The 19,498-nt window shown below is 42.3% G+C and overlaps 1 protein-coding gene across 3 annotated transcripts in view; it reads right to left on the reverse strand.

Moving 5' to 3' along the window:
* The window catches only part of Nup98 (nucleoporin 98 and 96 precursor), a 119,513-nt gene extending 101,368 nt beyond the window's left edge, over positions 1-18,145 (reverse strand). For all 3 annotated transcript variants that reach the window (XM_042687605.1, XM_042687598.1, XM_042687589.1), the window contains exons 1-2: positions 17,999-18,145; positions 74-177 (exon numbers count right to left, since the gene is read on the reverse strand). In XM_042687605.1, the coding sequence (XP_042543539.1) occupies positions 74-149 (76 nt within the window). In that variant the 5' untranslated portion in view covers positions 150-177; positions 17,999-18,145. The remainder of the gene's footprint in view (positions 1-73; positions 178-17,998) is intronic.
* Between the last annotated feature and the right edge of the window lie 1,353 nt (positions 18,146-19,498).

Genomic DNA, 19,498 nt, shown 5'->3' on the forward strand with positions numbered 1-19,498 from the left:
CTTCTGTCCCCTTCTCTCAAGGAAAACTCAAAACAGGCTAAGTTTTCCCCTTCAATTCTTTTTAAAAACTTACTTTGTCCAAATGTTGATGTTGTACCAAAGCCACTTGTACTACCCCCAAAGGGGGTTCCAAATGACTTATTAAACATCTTCAAAATAAGTCTTTGCTTCAGAAAGCTAGAAAAAAGAAAAAAAAAATATCAGTTTTTAAAGGCCACACAATACTATGGTTCCAAGAAAGCTATTGTTCTGAAAAGAAAGAAACCTATCATTCTAGAAATTTAGTAAGGCCTCCAGAAACTACAACATATACTTTTATTAAATGTTCTAAAACTCTACGTGTTATATAATGTTCTTTAATCCATGCTGCTCTTGAGATGGCCAGTATTATAATCTGAGGTTAAAGTCCAGTTCTTAGCAACAACCACAGCCATACCTTAAAAATGTTTTTTTAACTTTTTTGGGGGTGGTGGAGTTGCTGAGAATTAAACCAAGGCCGCAAAAGTACAAGGTAAATGCTGTACCACTGAGCTATGCTATAGCTCCAGCCCACAATGTGGTTGGTTTTGCTTTTAACCTAACTTATGCTTTTAATAAAGATTTCTAGTCTAAGACCAAATTTTGATATTAGGAAGCTTTTGTTATTTTTTCCTATTTTTCTATATTAAAATAAAAATGTTTGCCAAACTATCCAAATCCCTGATATTCTGAGCATAATAAATACTGTTCTCTATATGGTCCCTCGTCTTCAACATCTGAGAACATTAATCACCGAAATTCTGTGATAAAATCCCCCTAGGTCTGAGTATATAGATCAATGCTAGACTGCTTATCTAGCATGTACAAGGTCCTGTGTTCAACCCTAAGCACCTAAACAACCAACCAATCAAACAAAATAACAAACCAGCAAAAACAAACTTCTCATTTCATATACATGATTTCCCTCTAGTATCCAAATTATGCTCTAGACATTTAATTGGGTTAAACTATTCCAACAACTGTAAAAGGAAGTTTGGAGGGGTTTTCCCATTTGCTTTGAATAAAAGCAAACTACCAGTATAGTTTATTCAAATGTAATAGCTTCATTCAGACATATTCTAAATGGTAATTCCCTGAATTACTGAATGTAATATTGAACTGGCCCTATGTTTTGTCTGGACACCCTCCAACAATAAAAATGTTCTTCTAAACAAACAAACAAAAAAGATCTTTCTCCCTGAATAAATATTCATTAAAAGTTATGATATGGGGCTGGGAATGTGGCTTTAGTGGTAGACTGTTTGTCTAGCATGTATGAAGCCCTGGGTTCACTTACTCAGTATCACATAAACAGATAAAGCCAGAAGTGGAGCTGTGGCTCAAGTGGTAGAGTGCTAGTCTTGAGCAAAAGAAGCTCAGAAACAGTGCCCAAGCTCTGAGTTCAAACCCCAGGACTGGCAAAAAAAAAAGTTAAGATACATGCTGCCATTTACTTGCTAACAAGAAAATAAGTGAAGCACTTTGTAATATCAAACCTAAAAAGAGTCAGTTATATTTACTGGACTTTTGAGACAAGAACATTCTTTCTATATTATAAGCACATAATGGAATAGTCTGGATTATATTTTTTGCTGAGCCCTGGTGGCTCACACCCATAATACTAGCTACTCAGGAGGATGAGATCTAAGAATCAAGGTTCAAAACCAGCCTCAGGAAGTGGCATTGTAGCTCAAGCGGTAGCGCTGGCCTTGAGCTGAAGAGCTGAGGGACAGCCCCCAGGCCCAGGCCCAGAGTTCAAGCCCCAGAGTTCAAGACCGACAAAAAACAAAACAAAACAAAAAAACCACAAAACCAAACAAAAAAACCACAAAACCAGCTTCAGCAGGAAAAGCTCATGAAGTTGAGCTGTGGCTCAAACAGTAGAGCATCAGCCTTGAGCAAAAAAGCTCAGGATAGTAGCTAGGCTATGAGTTCAAGCCCAGGACAGTATGTAAAAAGAAAAAAAAAAAGCTGCTGGGCTGGGAAAGTGGCTCAGTGGTAGTGCGCTTGCCTTGCATGCATGAGGACCTGGGTTTGATTTCTCAGCACTGTATAAACAGAAAAGGTTGGAAGTGGCGCTATGGCTAAAGTGGTAAAGCACTAGCCTTGAGCTAAAGAGCTGAGGGACAGCGCCCAAGCCCAGAGTTCAGCCCCATGACTGACCAAAAAAAAAAAAAAGCACTTCAAGATGTTATAACACTCATAATACTTTGTGCACATTGAAAAAGAGGGGGCTGTCCCTTAAAATTTATGATCCTTTATAGAAAACTGACATTCTAAAATATCCTAGGGGGTAAGGCCAAAGCTCATTCAAATATACTAGCTAGTAGAGTACCACAACAGAATTAGCTGGCAAGATTTTCAAAATACAACCTTTTAGGTCCCACTGTAGAAATACTGAACCAAGCCATGTGCCAGCGACTCATGCCTAGAAATCCTAGTTTCTCAGGAGGCTGATCAAGAATTGCAGTTTCAGGCCAACCCAGGCAGAAAAGTCTAAGACTGTATTTCTAAAATACCAGCAAGTATGACCAAACAAGTATGAGGCCGTGAGTTCAAATGTAGTATGGGGAGGACAAAAGGAGGGACTGAACCAAAATTTCAGGGTGGAATGCAGACATGCATTTTGGAAAGGCTCAAGTGACTAAAGCATGCCTTCATAACTCAAGGTTTTATTTCATATAATCATCTTGTATCTAATGAGATTTACCTTGAGTTTCTTGACTTCCCAACTTATTACACACTACAAAGTAACATTGACTCCCATTCCCGGGGAAATACTCTTGGAAGTACTTGACAGAAGTCTACACTTCTATTATACTGACTTTTCAACAGTCCATTCCAATTGATAGTTGTAGCTTGGGACATGGCTCAAGTACTAGAGCATCTGGCTATCAAATATAAGGCACTGAGTTCAAATTCTGGTATTGACTAAGAGTTTGGATCTAATATCAGTAAAATAAAAACATTCAACTATAATCTAGTAATGTTCAATTTTCCATCCATTTTCTTATTTATCCCAATTAACAGATATCTGTTCATGCAAATGTGACACCTTTTTGTGCAGGGTTCCTGACACAATTCAAAAGTTGAGTAATACAATAGGGAGCACTAACTTGGGGTCTGAATATATTAGGTTTTACAGATGTTTTATTCCACATTTATCAAATGCATACTTTTTGGCAGTACTGGGATTTGAACTCATGGCTTGAGCTTGGCAAGGCAGGCAATTCTACCCATAAGCCTTTCCTACAGTCTCAATTGTAGTTTTTTAATAATCTTACCCTAAAACAGAAACCTACAATTAATAATACATTTCACATATTTGTAGTAGTAGTAAAGTATTATTATAGGACCAATCAATAAATGAGCAAATAAACTGGCTAATATGTGAGGGGGAAAAAAATCCTTAAGTATTAGAGAAACATGAGCCAAAACTACAGATTCCACCTTACTCTAAAATAAGAATGGCAACAATCAAGAAACAGACAAATTGGAGGTCATCTTATTATTAACTGCTAGTTTCGAAGCACCTCAAAAAACTGGAAATGGCTGGGATTGTGGCTTAGTGGTAGTGCTTGCCTAGCATGCCTGAAGCCCTAGGTTTGATTCCTTAGTACCATAAAAATAAATAAATAAATAAATATAAAAAAAGCCAGAAGTGCTCAGTGGCTCAAGTGATAGAGTGCTAGAGAGTGCTAGATTCGAGCAAAAGAAGCTCAGGGACAGTACCAGTCTCTGAGTTCAGGCTCCAAGAGGAGCAAAAAAAAAAAAAAAAAAGGAAATAAGCCAAGTGCCAGTAATCCTAGCTACTCAGGAGGCTAAGATCTGAGGATTACAGTTCAAAGCCAGCCCAGGAAAGAAAGTCCTTAAGACTTTTACTCCAATTAGCTTAGCCACTAAAAGAAGTTGGAAATGGACCTGTGACTCATGTAGTAAAAAGCCAGCCAGGAGCAAAAAGCTAAGGGATAGGTCCCAGATCCTGAGTTTAAGCCCCAGGATCCAGAAAGAACAAACGAACGAATGAACGAAAGAAAGAAAGAAAGAAAGGAAGGAAGGAAGGAAGGAAGGAAGGAAGGAAGGAAGGAAGGAAGGGAGAAAGAGAGAAAGGAAAGAAAGGAAGAAAGGAAGGGAGGGAGGGAGAGAGGGAGGGGGGAAGGAAGTAAGGAAGGGGAGGGAGGGAGAAAGAAAGAAAGGATGGAGAAAGAAAGGAAGGAAGGAAGGGAAAGAGGGAGGGAGGGAAGGAGGGAGGGAGGGCAGGCAGGCAGGCAGGGAAAGAGGGAAGGAAGACAGGCAGGCAGGGAGGGAGGGAGAGAGGGAAGGCAGGCAGGCAGGCAGGCAGGCCTATAATATCTACATGATTCAACCATACCACTTCCGTGTAGACTCAGAGAATTAAGTCAACCACTATAGAGATACCTGTATAACGTATTAATCATGCCACTATTCTCAAAAGCCACATTTTGGAGTCAGTCTAGGTGCTAATCAATGGATAGAAAGATACAGAAAATGTGGTATTTATATTTAATGAAATTTATTCAGCTGTAAAGAATTATGTTGTTTCCTGGCAAGTGTACAGAACTGAGAGGTTAGCATGTTAAGTTAAATAAGCCAGTCCCATAAAACTAGTATCACGTTTACTCTCATTTGTGGGAACTAGGAGAAAACAAAACAAAAACAAAATCAAGGTTATGAGAGTAAAAGGGGATGAGGAAAGGGAAAGATGGAAAGTAATAGAATAAATATGACCAAAGTACAATTCATGTACAAAAAAATGTCATGATGAGCTATAGCTCATGCCTGTAATCCTAACCATCTGAGGATGGCAGCCAGCCCAAACAGGAAAGTCCTGAGATTCTGATCTGCAGTTATCCACCAAAAAGCCAGTAGTGGAGCTGTGGCTCAAGTGGTAGAGTGCCAGTGTTGAGTGAAAAAGCCCAGGGACAGTGCCCAGGCCCTAAGTTCAAGCCCCAGGACCAGAACCCAAAGGGAGAAAAAAAAAAAAAAAGCTATGATGAAACTTCTTATTACATACAATTTAATAGGTAGTAGTAAATCTTTACAAGTTATTTTATACATTGACTCAATAACTATAAAGTTGCTGGTATTGCACATTCACTAGATAAATATATAAGATAAATATATAAGAACCTAGTCATGGGCTGGGAAGGTGGCTCAGTGGTAGAGCGCTTGCCTTGCATGCCTGAGGCCCTGGGTTCGATTCCTCAGCACCACATAAGCAAAAAAAAAAAAAGCCGGAGGCCGGGCGCTGGTGGCTCACGCCTGTAATCCTAGCTACGCAGGAGGCTGAGATCTGAGGATCGCGGTTCAAAGCCAGCCCGGGCAGGGTAGACTGTGAGACTCCTATCTCCGATAAACCACCAGAAAACCGGAAGTGGCGCTGTAGCTCAAGTGGTAGAGCGCTTGCCTTGAGCTGAAGAGCTGAGGGACAGCGCCCAGGCTCAGAGTTCAAGCCCCATGACCGACAAAAAAAAAAAAAAAGCCGGAAGTGGCACTGTGGCTCAAGTGGTACAGTGCTGGCCTTGAGCTGAAGAGCTGAGGGACAGTGCCCAAGCCAGAGTTCAGGCCCCACGACCAGACCCGAGGGGGAAAAAAAAAATACTTGTACTCATTACCTAATTCATGTAGCTACAAGCCTCTATATCAAGTCGACAACAATTTTTTTTTAAAGTTTGTTGGTATTAGGCATCACAATTTGTACCATGGATAAGCTATTTAACAAGTTTTATAAATTCAAAAAGGTAAGTAAGGGGCTGGGAATGTAGCTTAGTGGTAGAGTGCCTGACTAGCATGCATGAAGCCCTGGGTTCAATTCCTCAATACTAAATAAACAGAAAAAGCCAGAAGAAATGCTGTGGCTCAAGTGGTAGAGTTCTAGCCTTAAGTAAAAGCAGCTCAGTAACAGTGCAGAAGCCGAGTTCAAGCTCCAGGACCGGCACAAAAAAAAAAAAAAAGTAAGCAAGTGGAACTCTAATCTACATACTAACTTCCCATGGACACCCTCAATCCTAGCTCATAAGCAACAAATTTATTCCAGACCCCAATGAAAGAAATAAATCCAATTTATAGACTCATGCAGGGGGGAAAAAGCCTCTCACTCAAACCCAGCCTATCCTCTTAGTTCTGGCAAAGGTAAACTTACCATTATCTCATATTGGGTATTTTCCTAAAATTATCACAGGGAAGCAAATCAACATTTTGGGGAAAACCTCTGGTCACCACCATAGAAGCTAAAATAGATAGTAGTTCCTGTGCTCTTCAAATTATTCATTATCCTTACTATGTAAATATATTATGTAAATGTCATTGGCCCAGTGAAAATTGTCCCCCTCTGCTCTTGCCCCCAACAATCTTCTAAATCATTTTCAAAACCTAGTTCGGTCAGGTGCCAGTGGCTCACGTCTATAATCCTAGCTACTCAGGCGGAGATCTGAGGACCATGGTTCAAAGCCAGCCTGGGCAGAAAAAAATCCCTGTGAGAATCCTATAAACTGTTCAAAAAAGCCGAAGTGGTGTGGTAGCTCAAGATGTAGACCGCTGGCCTTGAGCACAAAGAAGCTCAGGGACAGGAATCAGGTCCTGAGTTCAAGCTCCAGGGTGGCAAAAACAAAACCCTAGCTCAAATGTCATATTCCTCAAGACATCCCTTTAACAAAGATATCCCCTGAACTTCCACAGCATATTATGGGTTTTTTTTTGTTTTGTTTTTTTGGTCTGGTCGTGGGGCCTGAACTCTGGGCCTGGGCGCTGGCCCTCAGCTCTTCAGCTCAAGGCTAGCCCTCTACCACTTGAGCCACAGCGCCACTTCCGGCTTTTTTCTTTTTGCTTATGTGGTGCTGAGGAATCGAACCCACAGGCATGCAAGGCAAGTGCTCTACCACTGAGCTACCTTCCCAGCCCCGATGATCTCTTTCTATATATCCTGACCCCAACTCAACATCTCTATAATGAATACAATAAAACACAAATTTTCCGTTGTTTCTGGAGGATCTGTTTTATCAGCTGCTGGAAAACACTACCAGAAGTCAGCCCTCAGCTGTCAGTTCTTGCCAGAAATGCCTCCATTGAAGACTGTCTAATCCAAGGTCACACTTCCTACCTCAATGCATAGGTTCCAGTTGCCAACTTCATTAAGACAACAAACATTATGGATACGGAGTATGTGATACTCAGTGGTAGACTGTTTGTCCAACATTCATGAGGCCCTCCACCCCAGCAGGGGGGAAAAATGTCATATAACAATTCAAACCTGCTGGGCGCCCATGGCTCACACCTGTAATCCTAGCTACTCAGGAAGCTGAGATCTGAGGATCATGGTTCAAAGCCATTTGAAAGACCATGAGACTCTTATCTCCAATTAACCAATAAAAAGCCAGAAGTGGAGCTATGGCTCAAGTGGTAGAGCTAGCCTTGAATGAAAAAGCTCACACACTTAGTTTTTTGCACAGAAAAGGAATGAAAGTGGTGCTGTGGCTCAAGTAGTAGAGTGCTAGCCTTGAGCTGAATTCAGAGCTGAGGGACAGCACCCAGGCCCAGAGTTCAAGCCCCACAACTGACGGAAAAAAAAAAAAAGAAAGAGAAAGGGAAGAAAACTAATGCAACCTTTTTTTTAAGCAACTGCTAACCTTAAGTACTATATCTCAGTGACTAAGCAAGTTTTCTAGAACATTCTAGCTTGTAGCTCTGTAACTTCAGAAAGTTATACAAATGGAAAGTAATTTTTTTCTTCCCATTTCACCAAAATCAACAGAAAGAATAAACAATAACTTTTTGTTAGGTGAATGGACAAGTAGAGTCATTTCCACTTTACAAATCACATTCTCAAATATTCTCTAATCTTCATGAAAATACTAAGAAAGGCAGGAATTACCATTTGCAGTTAAACTAAATGAAAATATGACTTGTAATTTTTGCCATGGATGAGAAATACAAGAGTAGAAAAGAGGGCTGGGCAGTATTCCTGAAGAAATTAGCCCAGTCTTGATCACCTGATACTACCTGCTAACCTCTTGTTTCCTTTGATAAATCCCTTGGTCAAGCTGCAACCTTGATTAGAAATACCAATTGTCCTTTCTAAAAGTTGTTCCTTTTTTTTTTCTAAAAACTTTTGGTCAAGCACCACCTGCTTCATGAGACTGTTTCAGATTGACCTTTTAGGCTCTTACCAATATAAAAACACTTCCCCTTCCCTGCCCCCTTTCCACACCTATTACATAAACTAGTATCTCCCAGCTGTTCTTAGTTATGAAATATATTTAATGTTGTACCTGACACTTGAGAAAGTAATGCTGTTTGCTGCTCTGATAAAAAGCATTTTTTTTTTTTTTGGGTCCGGTCGTGGGGCCTGAACTCTGGGCCTGGGCGCTGTCCCTCAGCTCTTCAGCTCAAGGCTAGCGCTCTACCCCTTGAGCCACAGCGCCACTTCTGGCTTTTTTCTTTTTGCGTATGTGGTGCTGAGGAATCGAACCCAGGGCCTCAGGCATGCAAGGCAAGCACTCTACCACTGAGCCACCTTCCCAGCCCCCCTGATAAAAAGCATTTTGACTTTGTTCAATGATGCATAAATTAATGCTAAATATTCATAATATCTTTCTCATAGCACTTTATCCTCTTAACTGTTAAGGCTTTACATAATGCTTGTCATTTTAGAAACAATGAAAATATTAGCTTTGGAGTAACCCAAATCTATGCTTAAAACTCTCTGCTACTTACTACTACATTTAAAACTGTCCATAAATCTAAAATTAGTTTAAAAAAATAAAGAAAAAATAAAGAAAAACCCTGACATTTGTTATTGTATAATTTATCAAGTCGTGAGATTTTTATCCCTTAGACCTCAATTTCTCTAAACAAGGATTCATACAGCCTACATTCCAGGCTGTCAGGACAAAGCTGGCTCAAACAGAACTCTTTAAAAGCAGGGTTGAGCCGTGCGCCAGATGCTCACGCCTGTAATCCTAGCTACTCAGGAGGCTGAGATCTGAGGATCAAGGTTCAAAGCCAGCCCGGACAGGAAACTCCGTGAGACTCTTATCTCCAATAAACCACTAGAAAACAGGAAGTGGTGCTGTGGCTCAAGTGGTAGAGCACTCGTCTTGAGCTGAAGAGGACATAGACAGCGCCCAAGCCCAGAGTTCAAGCCCCACGACCGACAAAAAATAAATAAAAAATAAAAGCAGGGTTGTTTAGTTCTTCAACAGATATTCTACAATTAGAAAAGCATAATAATTTCCCCTTTACTCTAAACCTAGGTTTATCAGTGCCTACTTATAACTGCACACACAATGGGTTCTAATTTTCCAGCAGGTGTCATTCATTAACCATTTAGTGCAATCACAAATCACCACCGTAAACAATAAAAAACAAATCTTCAAACCCACTCTCACACATACTCTGATTACTCTGTGCTTATTCTCTTCTACTTATCTGACATTTCTATCCTTATTCCCAATTGTCTTTTTTATTTATAAACTCCATTCACCTGACATTTCTATCCTTATTCTCAATCATCATTTTCTTTTACAAACTCCATTCATCTAACATTTCTATCCTTATTCCCAATTATCTACCTTTTTTTACTTATAAATTAATTCCCTTATGCCTTAGAGCTGGGAAGGTGGCTTAGTGGTAGAGCGCATGCCTTGCATGCATGAGGCCCTGGGTTGGATTTCTCAGTACCACATAAACAAAAAAAGCTGGAAGTGGTGCTGTGGCTCAACTGGTAGAGCACTAGCCTTGAGCTGAAGAGCTGAGGGTCAGCGCCCAGGGCTAGAGTTCAAGCCCCAGGACAAAAAAAAAAGTCTACTTTAGTAGAAGAGTACTGATGTACAGATAATAGTACAGATAGATGTAAAGATAATAATAATCCTTAACCAGACACAGGTGGTTCAAACCTGTAATCCTAGCTACTTGGGAGGCTAGGAATGGGAGGCCAGCCAAGCAAAAAATTCATGAGATCCCTTCTCAACCCATAGCTGGGTACAGTTGTATGCACTGGTCATCCCAAACTAGGTAAAAGGCTAAGATTAGGATGATCACAATTTAGGCCAGAAAAGTCTTAAGACTTCATATCCAAGAAGGGAAACAGTAGCTTATGTCTACGATCCCAGAAAAGACATAGGCCTAAAGTAGGGCATCATGAGCAAAAACCTAATCTCAAAAATTACCAATAAAATATGTGGAGGGAAAGGGAAAAAACAAATTGTAAAAACAGGGATACAGGAGGACCCATTGCAACAATGAGATGTACAAGTTTTTATGTCGAAAAACGAACTTTACAACTTTGGTGGGGGAGGACAGGGTAGGGGGGATACGAAGGGACGGGAAGGGGAAACAAAGCAGGAGGCATTATCTTACCCATGTAATTGTAACCCCTCTGTGCAGTATTTTCACAATAAAAATATATTTTTTAAAAAAGTGTAAAAAAAAATTACCAATAAAAAACTGGGTTGGAGTCCTGGCTCAATTGGCAGAGGGAGAGACAAACAAGCTCAAGACCCTGAGTTAAAACCTTCAAACTCCCCTGCCAAAAAAAAAAAAAAAAAAAGTATACACATTTTATATATATATATATATATATATATATATATATATATATATATATATATATATATATATAATATATATATTGACCTTTCTGTCATAGGACTAAAAGAAGCGCTAAGTGATGAGTAGTTCCAATACATATTTATGGTAGTTTCTCATGAGTAGACAGCCCTAATTCAAGTGTTCAATTCACCCACTAACCAATGATTTTCAAACATTTTTAGCTATGGAACCGAACACATAAAACAGACAAGAGGAGGAGAAAAGGGATAGGAGAAAATCAAAGGAGGGGGAAACAATGCTCTACAAGAAATATACTCATTACCTTATTCATGTGACCGTAACCCCTCTGTACATCACCTTTACAATAAAATTTAAAAAAAAAATTTTAAACAAACAAGAAGAAGCTCCTCTGGCTAAAGGATGGTGGGTATTCAATAAAACTGCATTAATTCAGCCCTACAAAGAAGCATAGGGCTCATGAAATGGCATGAAAAAAATCACTGTTCTAGGTTAGTGATCTTCAAAGTAGAACCCCCAAACCTCTAGAAGTACCCAAGATTCCTTTTCACTTGATCTAAAAAGCCAAAATTATTTTCATAATAAAACTAAGACACAGTAAGCCAGTTATTATGTCCAGGGCCTGTAGTCCTATCTACTTTGAAGTCTTGAAGGAGGATCCTCTCCTGAGACCAGGCATTCAAGACCAGCCTGGGCAACACAGCAAGATCCCATTTCATAAATTACAAAATAAAAGCAAACAAGAGGGCTGGGAAGTTGGCTCTGTGGTAGAGTACTTGCCTTGCATGCAGGGGCCCTGGGTTCGATTCCTTAGCACCACAAAAGCAGAAAAAAACCGGGAGTGGCTCAAGTGGTAGGGCGCTAGCCTTGAGCTGAAGAGCTGAGGGACAGTGCCCAGGCCCAGAGTTCGGCCCCCATGACCAACCAAAAAAAAGCAAACAAGAAAAAAACAAAAAACTGTGATGCAAAAGCAAAAGAGTTTAAGGCTGGGTGGCTCACACCTGTAAACCTATCTATGCAGGGAGCTTAACTGAAGATCTTGGTTTGAAGCCAAGAGGGGCAGAAAAGTCCATGAGACTCTCTTCTTGAACCAACCACCAAAAAGCCAGAAGTTTAGCAAAAAATCTTTTTTTTTTTTTTTTTGGGTCCGGGGCCTGAACTCTGGGCCTGGGCGCTGTCCCTCAGCTCTTCAGCTCAAGGCTAGCGCTCTACCCCTTGAGCCACAGCGCCACTTCCGGCTTTTTTTTTCTGCTTATGTGGTGCTGAGGAATCAAACACAGGGCCTCATGCATGCGAGGCAAGCACTCTACCACTGAGCCAACTTCCCAGCCCTAGCAAAAAATCTTTTTTTTTTTTTTTGGGTCTGGTCGTGGAGCCTGAATTCTGGGTCTGGGCGCTGTCCCTCAGCTTTTCAGCTCAAGGCTAGCGCTCTACCACTTGAGCCACAGCGTCACTTCCAGCTTTTTTCTTTTTGCTTATGTGGTGCTGAGGAATCGAACCCAGGGCCTCAGGCATGCAAGGCAAGCGCTCTACCACTGAGCCACCTTCCCAGCCCCCTAGCAAAAAATCTTAAGGATAGTACCCAAGCCCCGAGTTTAAGGCCCAACACAGGCACCAAAAAAAAAAAAAGCAGTAGGGTATAAGAAATGCTGGACCTTGGGCTGGGAAGATGGCTCAGTGGTAGAGCGCTTGCCTTGAATGCCTGAGGCCCTGGGTTCGCAGCACCACATGAGCAAAAAGAAAAAAGCCGGAAGTGGCGCTGTGGCTCAAGTGGTAGAGCGCTAGCCTTGAGCTGAAGAGCTGAGGGACAGCGCCCAGGTCCAGAGTTCAGGCCCCACGACTGGACCCAAAAAAAAAAAAAAAAAAAAAATGCTGGACCTTGAATAACAATCAAGGAAATGGCTCCAAACTGTACTAGGCCCTTGAATTCTTCACTGTCAAAAACTTACAGTACAAAACCTTTCACTTAAGAATGTCCTCAATGTGGGGCTGGGAAGTGGCTCAGTGGTAGAGCACTTGCCTTGCATGCTCGAGGCCCTGGGTTCGATTCCTCAGCACCACATAAGCAAAAAGAAAAAAGCCGGAAGTGGTGTTGTGGCTCAAGTGGTAGAGCGCTAGCCTTGAGCTGAAGAGCTGAGGGACAGTGCCCAGGCCCAGAGTTCAGGCCCCACGACTGGACCCCCCCCAAAAAAAAAGAATGTCCTCAATGTAGCAGTGAAAATTACTTATTGTATCAATTCTCAACATTTCAGTGCACTTCTTTTTAAGACTTAGTATGATTATTCTTTAGGATTAAAGAAAAAGTTCTCAAAAAGCACTTGTGCATACTGAAGCAAGGGTTGATTCAAGGAATCAACTTTTGAAAGCTGAATTAGCTCTTTTTTCGTAGAACATTTCACAGAATGCTTGACAAACTATGGTTACTAAGATTTAATGCAAAAACTGTATTTTAAAAACTTGTAATTGTCACCACAAACTTGTCCCACTTTCCAAATCTTAAACAACTGATGAGGTAGACAGAAATAGCAACAACTGTATAATTTGTCAACATGTAAATCTGTAACGAAATGAGCTAGTATTTCCAAATGACCCAATACATGATGTTATAATATCATGTATGAGTAAGGATACAAAGTGCAAAATGGGACAATAAATTTTATTTTATTTATTTATTTTTTTTGGGTTTGCTTGTGGAGCCTGAACTCTGGGCCTGGGCGCTGTCTCTCAGCTCTTCAGCTCAAGGCTAGCGCTCTACCACTTGAGCCACAGTGCCACTCCCAGCTTTTTTCTTTTTGCTTATGTGGTGCTGAGGAATCAAACCCAGGGCTTCATGCATGCAAGGCAAGTGCTCTACCACTGAGTCACCTTCCCAGCCCAGGGACAATAAATTTTAAAGTAGATTACACATAAATTCAGTATCTTTGTTTCAGATTAAGTATTATAGGATTACACGCCTGTAATCCTAGCTACGTAGGGGGCTGAAGCCAGTCAGGCAGGAAAGTTGGTGACTCTAATTTCCAATTAACCACCAAAAAGCCAGAAGTAGAGCTTTCACTCAAGTGATAAGCATGCCAGCCTTCAGCAAAAATAATCTCAAGGGGGCTGGGATGTAGCTCAGTGGCAAAGCGCTTGCCTACAAAGTGCAATGTCCTGGGTTCGATCCCCAGTACCAAAAAAGAAAAGACAAAAAAAAAAAAATCTCAAGGGTAGTGCCAAAACCCTGAATTCAAGCTACACGACAGGAACAAAAAATAAATAATCTATACAAAGGTTTGAATTATATTTTCAAAAAATATTTATCAAAAAGATCATTAAAATACTCGTCCAGGCACCAGTGGCTCACGCCTATAATCCTAGCTACTCAGGAGGCTAAGATATGAGGATTGTGGTTTGAAGCAACCCTATGCAGAAAAGTCCTGTTGGACTGTTAGTCTTCAATTAACTACTCAAAAACTGGAAATAGTGCTGTGGCTCAAAGTGATAAAGCTCTAGCCTTGAGCAAAAGAACTTAGAGACAGGGCCCAGGCTCTGAGTTCCCGCCCCATGGGGGAGAGAGGGAATATTTTATATGTATGTATGTATGTATCTATCTATATACAAATTACATATATATATATATATATATATTCCTCCACTCTCCAACTAATCAGTTTGAGGCTGTTTGCTTCACACACTTCAAGAAAAACATGTCAACTGTTAAGATTTGATACATCAGTGATTAGGCTTTTTCTCACTAAACTTTTTCTGGCTTTTCTTTTTGTCGGTTGTGGGGCTTCAATTCTGGACCTGGATGCTGTCTCTGAGCTCCTCAACTCAAAGCTAGTGCTCTACCACTTTAGCCACAGCGCCACTCCCGGGTTTTTCTTATGATGTGGTACTGAGGAATTGAACTTAGGGCTTCATGCATGCTGGGAAAGCACTCTACCACTAAGCCACATTCCCAGCCCTCACTAAACTTTTTCATAAAATTACTTTTGTTAACATGGGGTGTTTTTGTTTGCACACATAATAAACCACTCAGAAAACAGAAAGTGGCACTGTGGCTCAAGTGGTGGAGCGCTAGTCTTGAGCTGAAGAGCTGAGGGACAGTGCCCAGGCCCAGAGTTCAAGCCCCATGCCCAACAAAAAAAGACAAAAAAAAAAAGGTTTTGGTAGCTCAGTGGTAGAGTGCTTGCCTACATGAGGCCCTGGGTTGGATTCCTCAGTACCACATAAGCAGCAAAAGCCAGAAGTGGTTCAGTGGCTAAAGCGGTAGACAGCTAGCCCTGAGCTGAAGAGCTATGGGGCAGTCCCCAGGCCCAGGCCCCACAACAGGGGGGGGTGGGGGAGTGTTCATGAAAGTCAATATAGTGATGCACACCTAAAAATTCAAAAGCTAGAGAAGCTGAGGTTTTACTACAATATTGGGAATATAAACCGGGCGCCGGTAGCTCACGCCTGTAATCCTAGCTACTCAGGAGGCTGAGATCTGAGGATCGAGGTTCAAAGCCAGCCTGGGCAGGAAAGTCCATGAGACTCTTATATCCAGTAAACCACTAGAAAACCGGAAGTGGTGCTGTGGCTCAAGCGGTAGATTGCTCGCCTTGAGCTGAAGAGCACAGGGACAGCGCCCAAGCCGAGTTCAAGCCCCACGACCAACCCTCCCCCCCCCCAAAAAAAAAGAAAATATTGGAAATATATTATCCCTACAGCACTCTTTTCAACCGGGACAATCTGACAATTTCTTGAATTTTCTTGGCTATTAAAACATGGAGACATGAGTTATCTCTCAGGTAGGAAGGAAAGCTGCTAAACACAAGGAAGATCCATATTAAAGAATTATCTGGCCCAAATATAATAGTACCAAAGCTAAGAAATCATGCTCTACAGATATATTATGTACCAAACACATAGATGAATTCCAAACACAATGCACTAAATTTTCAGAAAACATTTTCATACCTTGCCTCTAAAACTAATTTTGATAGTTCAATCTTTCAATTTCTTTAATCTTCCAACAAATTGCATAATTAATTTTTCTATTAGAAATCAAATCAGTACAACTACATATTTTCTAGATTAGCTACCACAACATAATATCATTAATATTTTCCAAACTGTGTTTGGTTTACTACAAGTTCTACTTGCATAGTTATCTAGGAGCTACTGGGAGTCAACAATGATACAAAATACTATGCAACATAAACAGTATGGGTCCCTTTATCCAAGAGCCACATATTTCGGCTCACAAATATCTTGCATCTTTACTATTTTTTAGGTTCAATTTCTCCATATTTATTCATTCCAGCAAACACAACTTACTATGGACCTACTTACTCTGTGCCATATAACCTATAAAAATAACAAGTTACCATAATCTAATAAAAACAGAGAAAATACAAATAACGTGTTATAAATAAAAATACCAAATGGGTGTTATGAAAATGTATAAGGGAAAATGCCAGGAAAGGCTTCCCAGAAGAGGGTGATGCTTGAACTGAGAAAACATTAGACAAAATATACCCTACTCACATTTTAATATTTAGAAAGCAGGTCTCTTCTTCTCTTAGGCACTGTTAGTTTTTAAACAATGCTTTGTTATAGTAACAATAAAGTGACAATGTGATATAGACTAAAATGGCAACTAAGTTCATGTCACCAAATTTAAATTCAAAGTTAAATTAATTCAGTCATAAATGATTTCATCTAGCAATGTACTTCTATCCAAACTCTAATTTTCTTTTAGTTTGTACTTATTTATGTTGGGTCTGTCCTCCAGTTCCCGAACTGAAGCAATCCTCCCTCCTGAAACCCAGGTAGCTGGCCCTACAATACACCTTCCATTCCCAGCTTGGATTTGCTTTTTAAATGTCCTAACCACTTCTATCATGTAAACATTCACCCAGTTAACTAGCATTACTATCTAAATTTCTTAACTGTCATTAGAGAATACGCCCCACTTTTTTTTCTTTCTTCTAGTTTCTTCCTACAAAATGGATTTTAATTTCCTGAACTTAAAACTTACAATACTTTTTGAATTCTGACCTGAATGTAGCCATGAATTCCAAAGTACAAATACAAAGTAACTACTGCCTAGCTTTTTAAGTCTTGTCACTAACTGGACTCTCCTTTAGTCTCCAGCAGCTGACACAAATCAGAAACTGACGTTTTGAACCAGAAACGAAACAAAGACTTGATTTGTCTCCAAAACATTAAAACTTTTTTTTCCCCCCAGTCAGGGCTTTAAGCGGCCCTGAGCTTTCCCCGCCCCCCTCAAAGCCGGCACTCTACCACTTGAGCCACAACCCCACTTTTCAGGCTTTTTGCTGGTTAATTGGAAATAAGAGTCTCACGGACTTTCCTGCTCGGGTTGGTTTTGAACCGCAATCCTCAGATCTCAGCTTCCTAAATAGCTAGGATTACAGTCGTGAGCGACCTGGCGCTTGTACCAAACTGACATTCTTTAACCAACTTGTACTTAATTTTATGCAATCTCAAAATACAGCTTTGGTACCAACTTACTAACGTCGCTTCTACCTTAACATGAACAGAGATGCTAAGAACTAAGAAGAAATGCTCCTCCAGACCAAGTCTACATCTATCAAACGCCTCTGTAACTTTCCCCCCACCAAGGAGAATACCGAATACAGAAACAAAGTGAAATAGTAGAAAATTTTCTAGACTTTAGTCGTGGAAATCGAACATTCGTTAATCCTGTCTCTTTACTCTGGGCCTCCTCATCTTCCTCTTCAAAACTTACCGGGGGATGTAGCGTAGGAGAATTGGCTAAAATAAATTTCTAAGGCCCTTTTGGTTACAGTAATCTAGAAACCCACTTACTTTTTGAAGAACAGGAAATATATATACATATATATGTATATATATATATATATATATATTTTTTTTTTTTTTTTTCCCTTACCGATCAGACCTCAAAATTTAAGCCTCAGAAAAACTAATGAACTCAGACTCACCCATCCTAACGCTCGGGCTGTCCTCAAACCTCCAACGGAGAAGTCAGGAATTTCAAGCCCATCACACACGAGGGAAGACCCCAACTCGGGACCCAAAGCGCAGCCCCCGCGTAGGCTAACCCATCGTGGGCTCCTCGAGTCTCCACCCAGCAAATGAATGAACACTACTAGAGAAATGGACGCCCCCACGGCGTGGGTTGACACTGGAGGAACCCCCCCCTTCCCCGAGTCGGGACCCCACCCGTGTCCACTCCCTGCCCCGAGCCCCGACGAGCCCAGCCGCGGGATCGCGGGCCCCGCCCCTTCCCCAAAGCCAGAAGGTGCGTGCCGGGGCGCGAGACTCGGGAGCTCCGAGGCCCCGGGACGCCCCGCGCACCCGCCTGCCCTGAGGGGAGGAGGAGCCTGCCGGACCCGGCGCCGCCGTTCCGCCCCAGACTCACCGTGAGGCGTTGGGGGAGGGGGAGCGTCAGGAGTGAGGGCTCAGGCCCCACCGCCACCCGCCGCTCACAGAGCAGCGCGCGGCCGCCAGGAAACCGTCGCCACTGCCCACCGCCACCACCGTTACCGACCGCCGCTTCGGGCGTAGCGCGCAGAGGGCCCGACTGCGTCACACGCAGCCCGCCGTCAGAGGCTCGCTCTCAGAGCTCCGCCCTTATCGTCTGCGCGTTGGCAGGCGCGGCCGCCACTCTAGGACTTTCCCGTTACTCATTGGTCAACGAGTCTTTTGAAACGGAGCGTGAAGGCGGCCTTGGGGGTGGGGGAAAAGGAGCGAGGAGGAAGAGGAGGGGCGTCAGGAGTAAGGGGAAGGAAAGAGGGAGGAGCCGTGGGAGGGACATGGAGTCCCACCCTTTCGCCGCGGCGGTTGGCTGGAGGAGCGTGGTGACGTCACAGAGAGGCCCTCGAAATAGACTGGTGAGTGGTTAGATTGGCGTGCGCAGGGGCGGGGTGTGGAAAAAGAGTGGTTACGCCGTAAGGAGGCCCCGCCCCCTTCATTGGAGCGCTCAGACTCCGGGCTGCAGAAGCTCCGGCCAATCAGAGGGAAGGCTCGAGGATGGCATGGTAACTATTCTACCCTTCTCTTGCCCCAGTCCGCGGGCGGTGTCGGGAAGGCTTCCTAGTCACCCTCCACAAGCTTCCTGGCTAGACCACGTGCGGGACTGACAGACAGTCCTGGGAGGCCTCATCTGACTATGTACCTTGTCTGTGGTGGCTCTAAGGCCCCAAATCGCCGCCTGCTTTGCTCCCGACCCCTGCCAGCCACAGCACACACACACCCCACTGATTTCCTGCATTTTAGAAATGCCCTAGGGAATGGTCTGCTATAGAGCCTGATGCAAATGAGAATTCTTGGAGCTTCTGTGAGGAATGGTTCTAATGTTGTCATTTCTAGGATATGATTTGACAGCTCATCTGAGTTGAGCTAATGTTTGTGGAGGCCTCTGTTAGAACCTTGTCACTTTGTATCCTATTCATTCTTTTTCTGTATTCTGTGCCCTGGGGTCTTGGAAGTTAGAGCTTTGTTTTCTTTTTAATTTTATTTACTTTTGTTGAAACAGAGTCCTGTACCTAGGCTGGCCTGAAACTTGAGATACTCTTGCCCAGCTTCCAGGATTGCAGGCCTTCCCAACCACATTATTACTCTCGTAGAGACCCTTTCTTCCTGTGGTTTAGCCTAGAGCAGAAACTTGGTAGTATAAGGGGGTGGGTTGGGTGTGAAATTAATTATCTTGCCTGGCGCCAGTAGCTCACGCCAGTAATCCTAGCTCCTGGGGAGGCTGAGGTCCAACGCTCAGGGTTCAAAGCCAGCCCCGGCAGGAACATCCATGAGTCTGTTATCTCCAATAAACCACTCAGAAAACTGGAAGTGGCGCTGTGACTCAAGTGGTAGAGTGCTTGCCTTGAGCTGAAGAGCTGAGGGACAGCACCCAGGCCCCAGAGTT

Source organism: Dipodomys spectabilis, unplaced genomic scaffold (assembly GCF_019054845.1).
Source record: "Dipodomys spectabilis isolate Male_0828 unplaced genomic scaffold, ASM1905484v1 ptg000003l, whole genome shotgun sequence".
NCBI classification, from domain to species: domain Eukaryota; kingdom Metazoa; phylum Chordata; class Mammalia; order Rodentia; family Heteromyidae; genus Dipodomys; species Dipodomys spectabilis.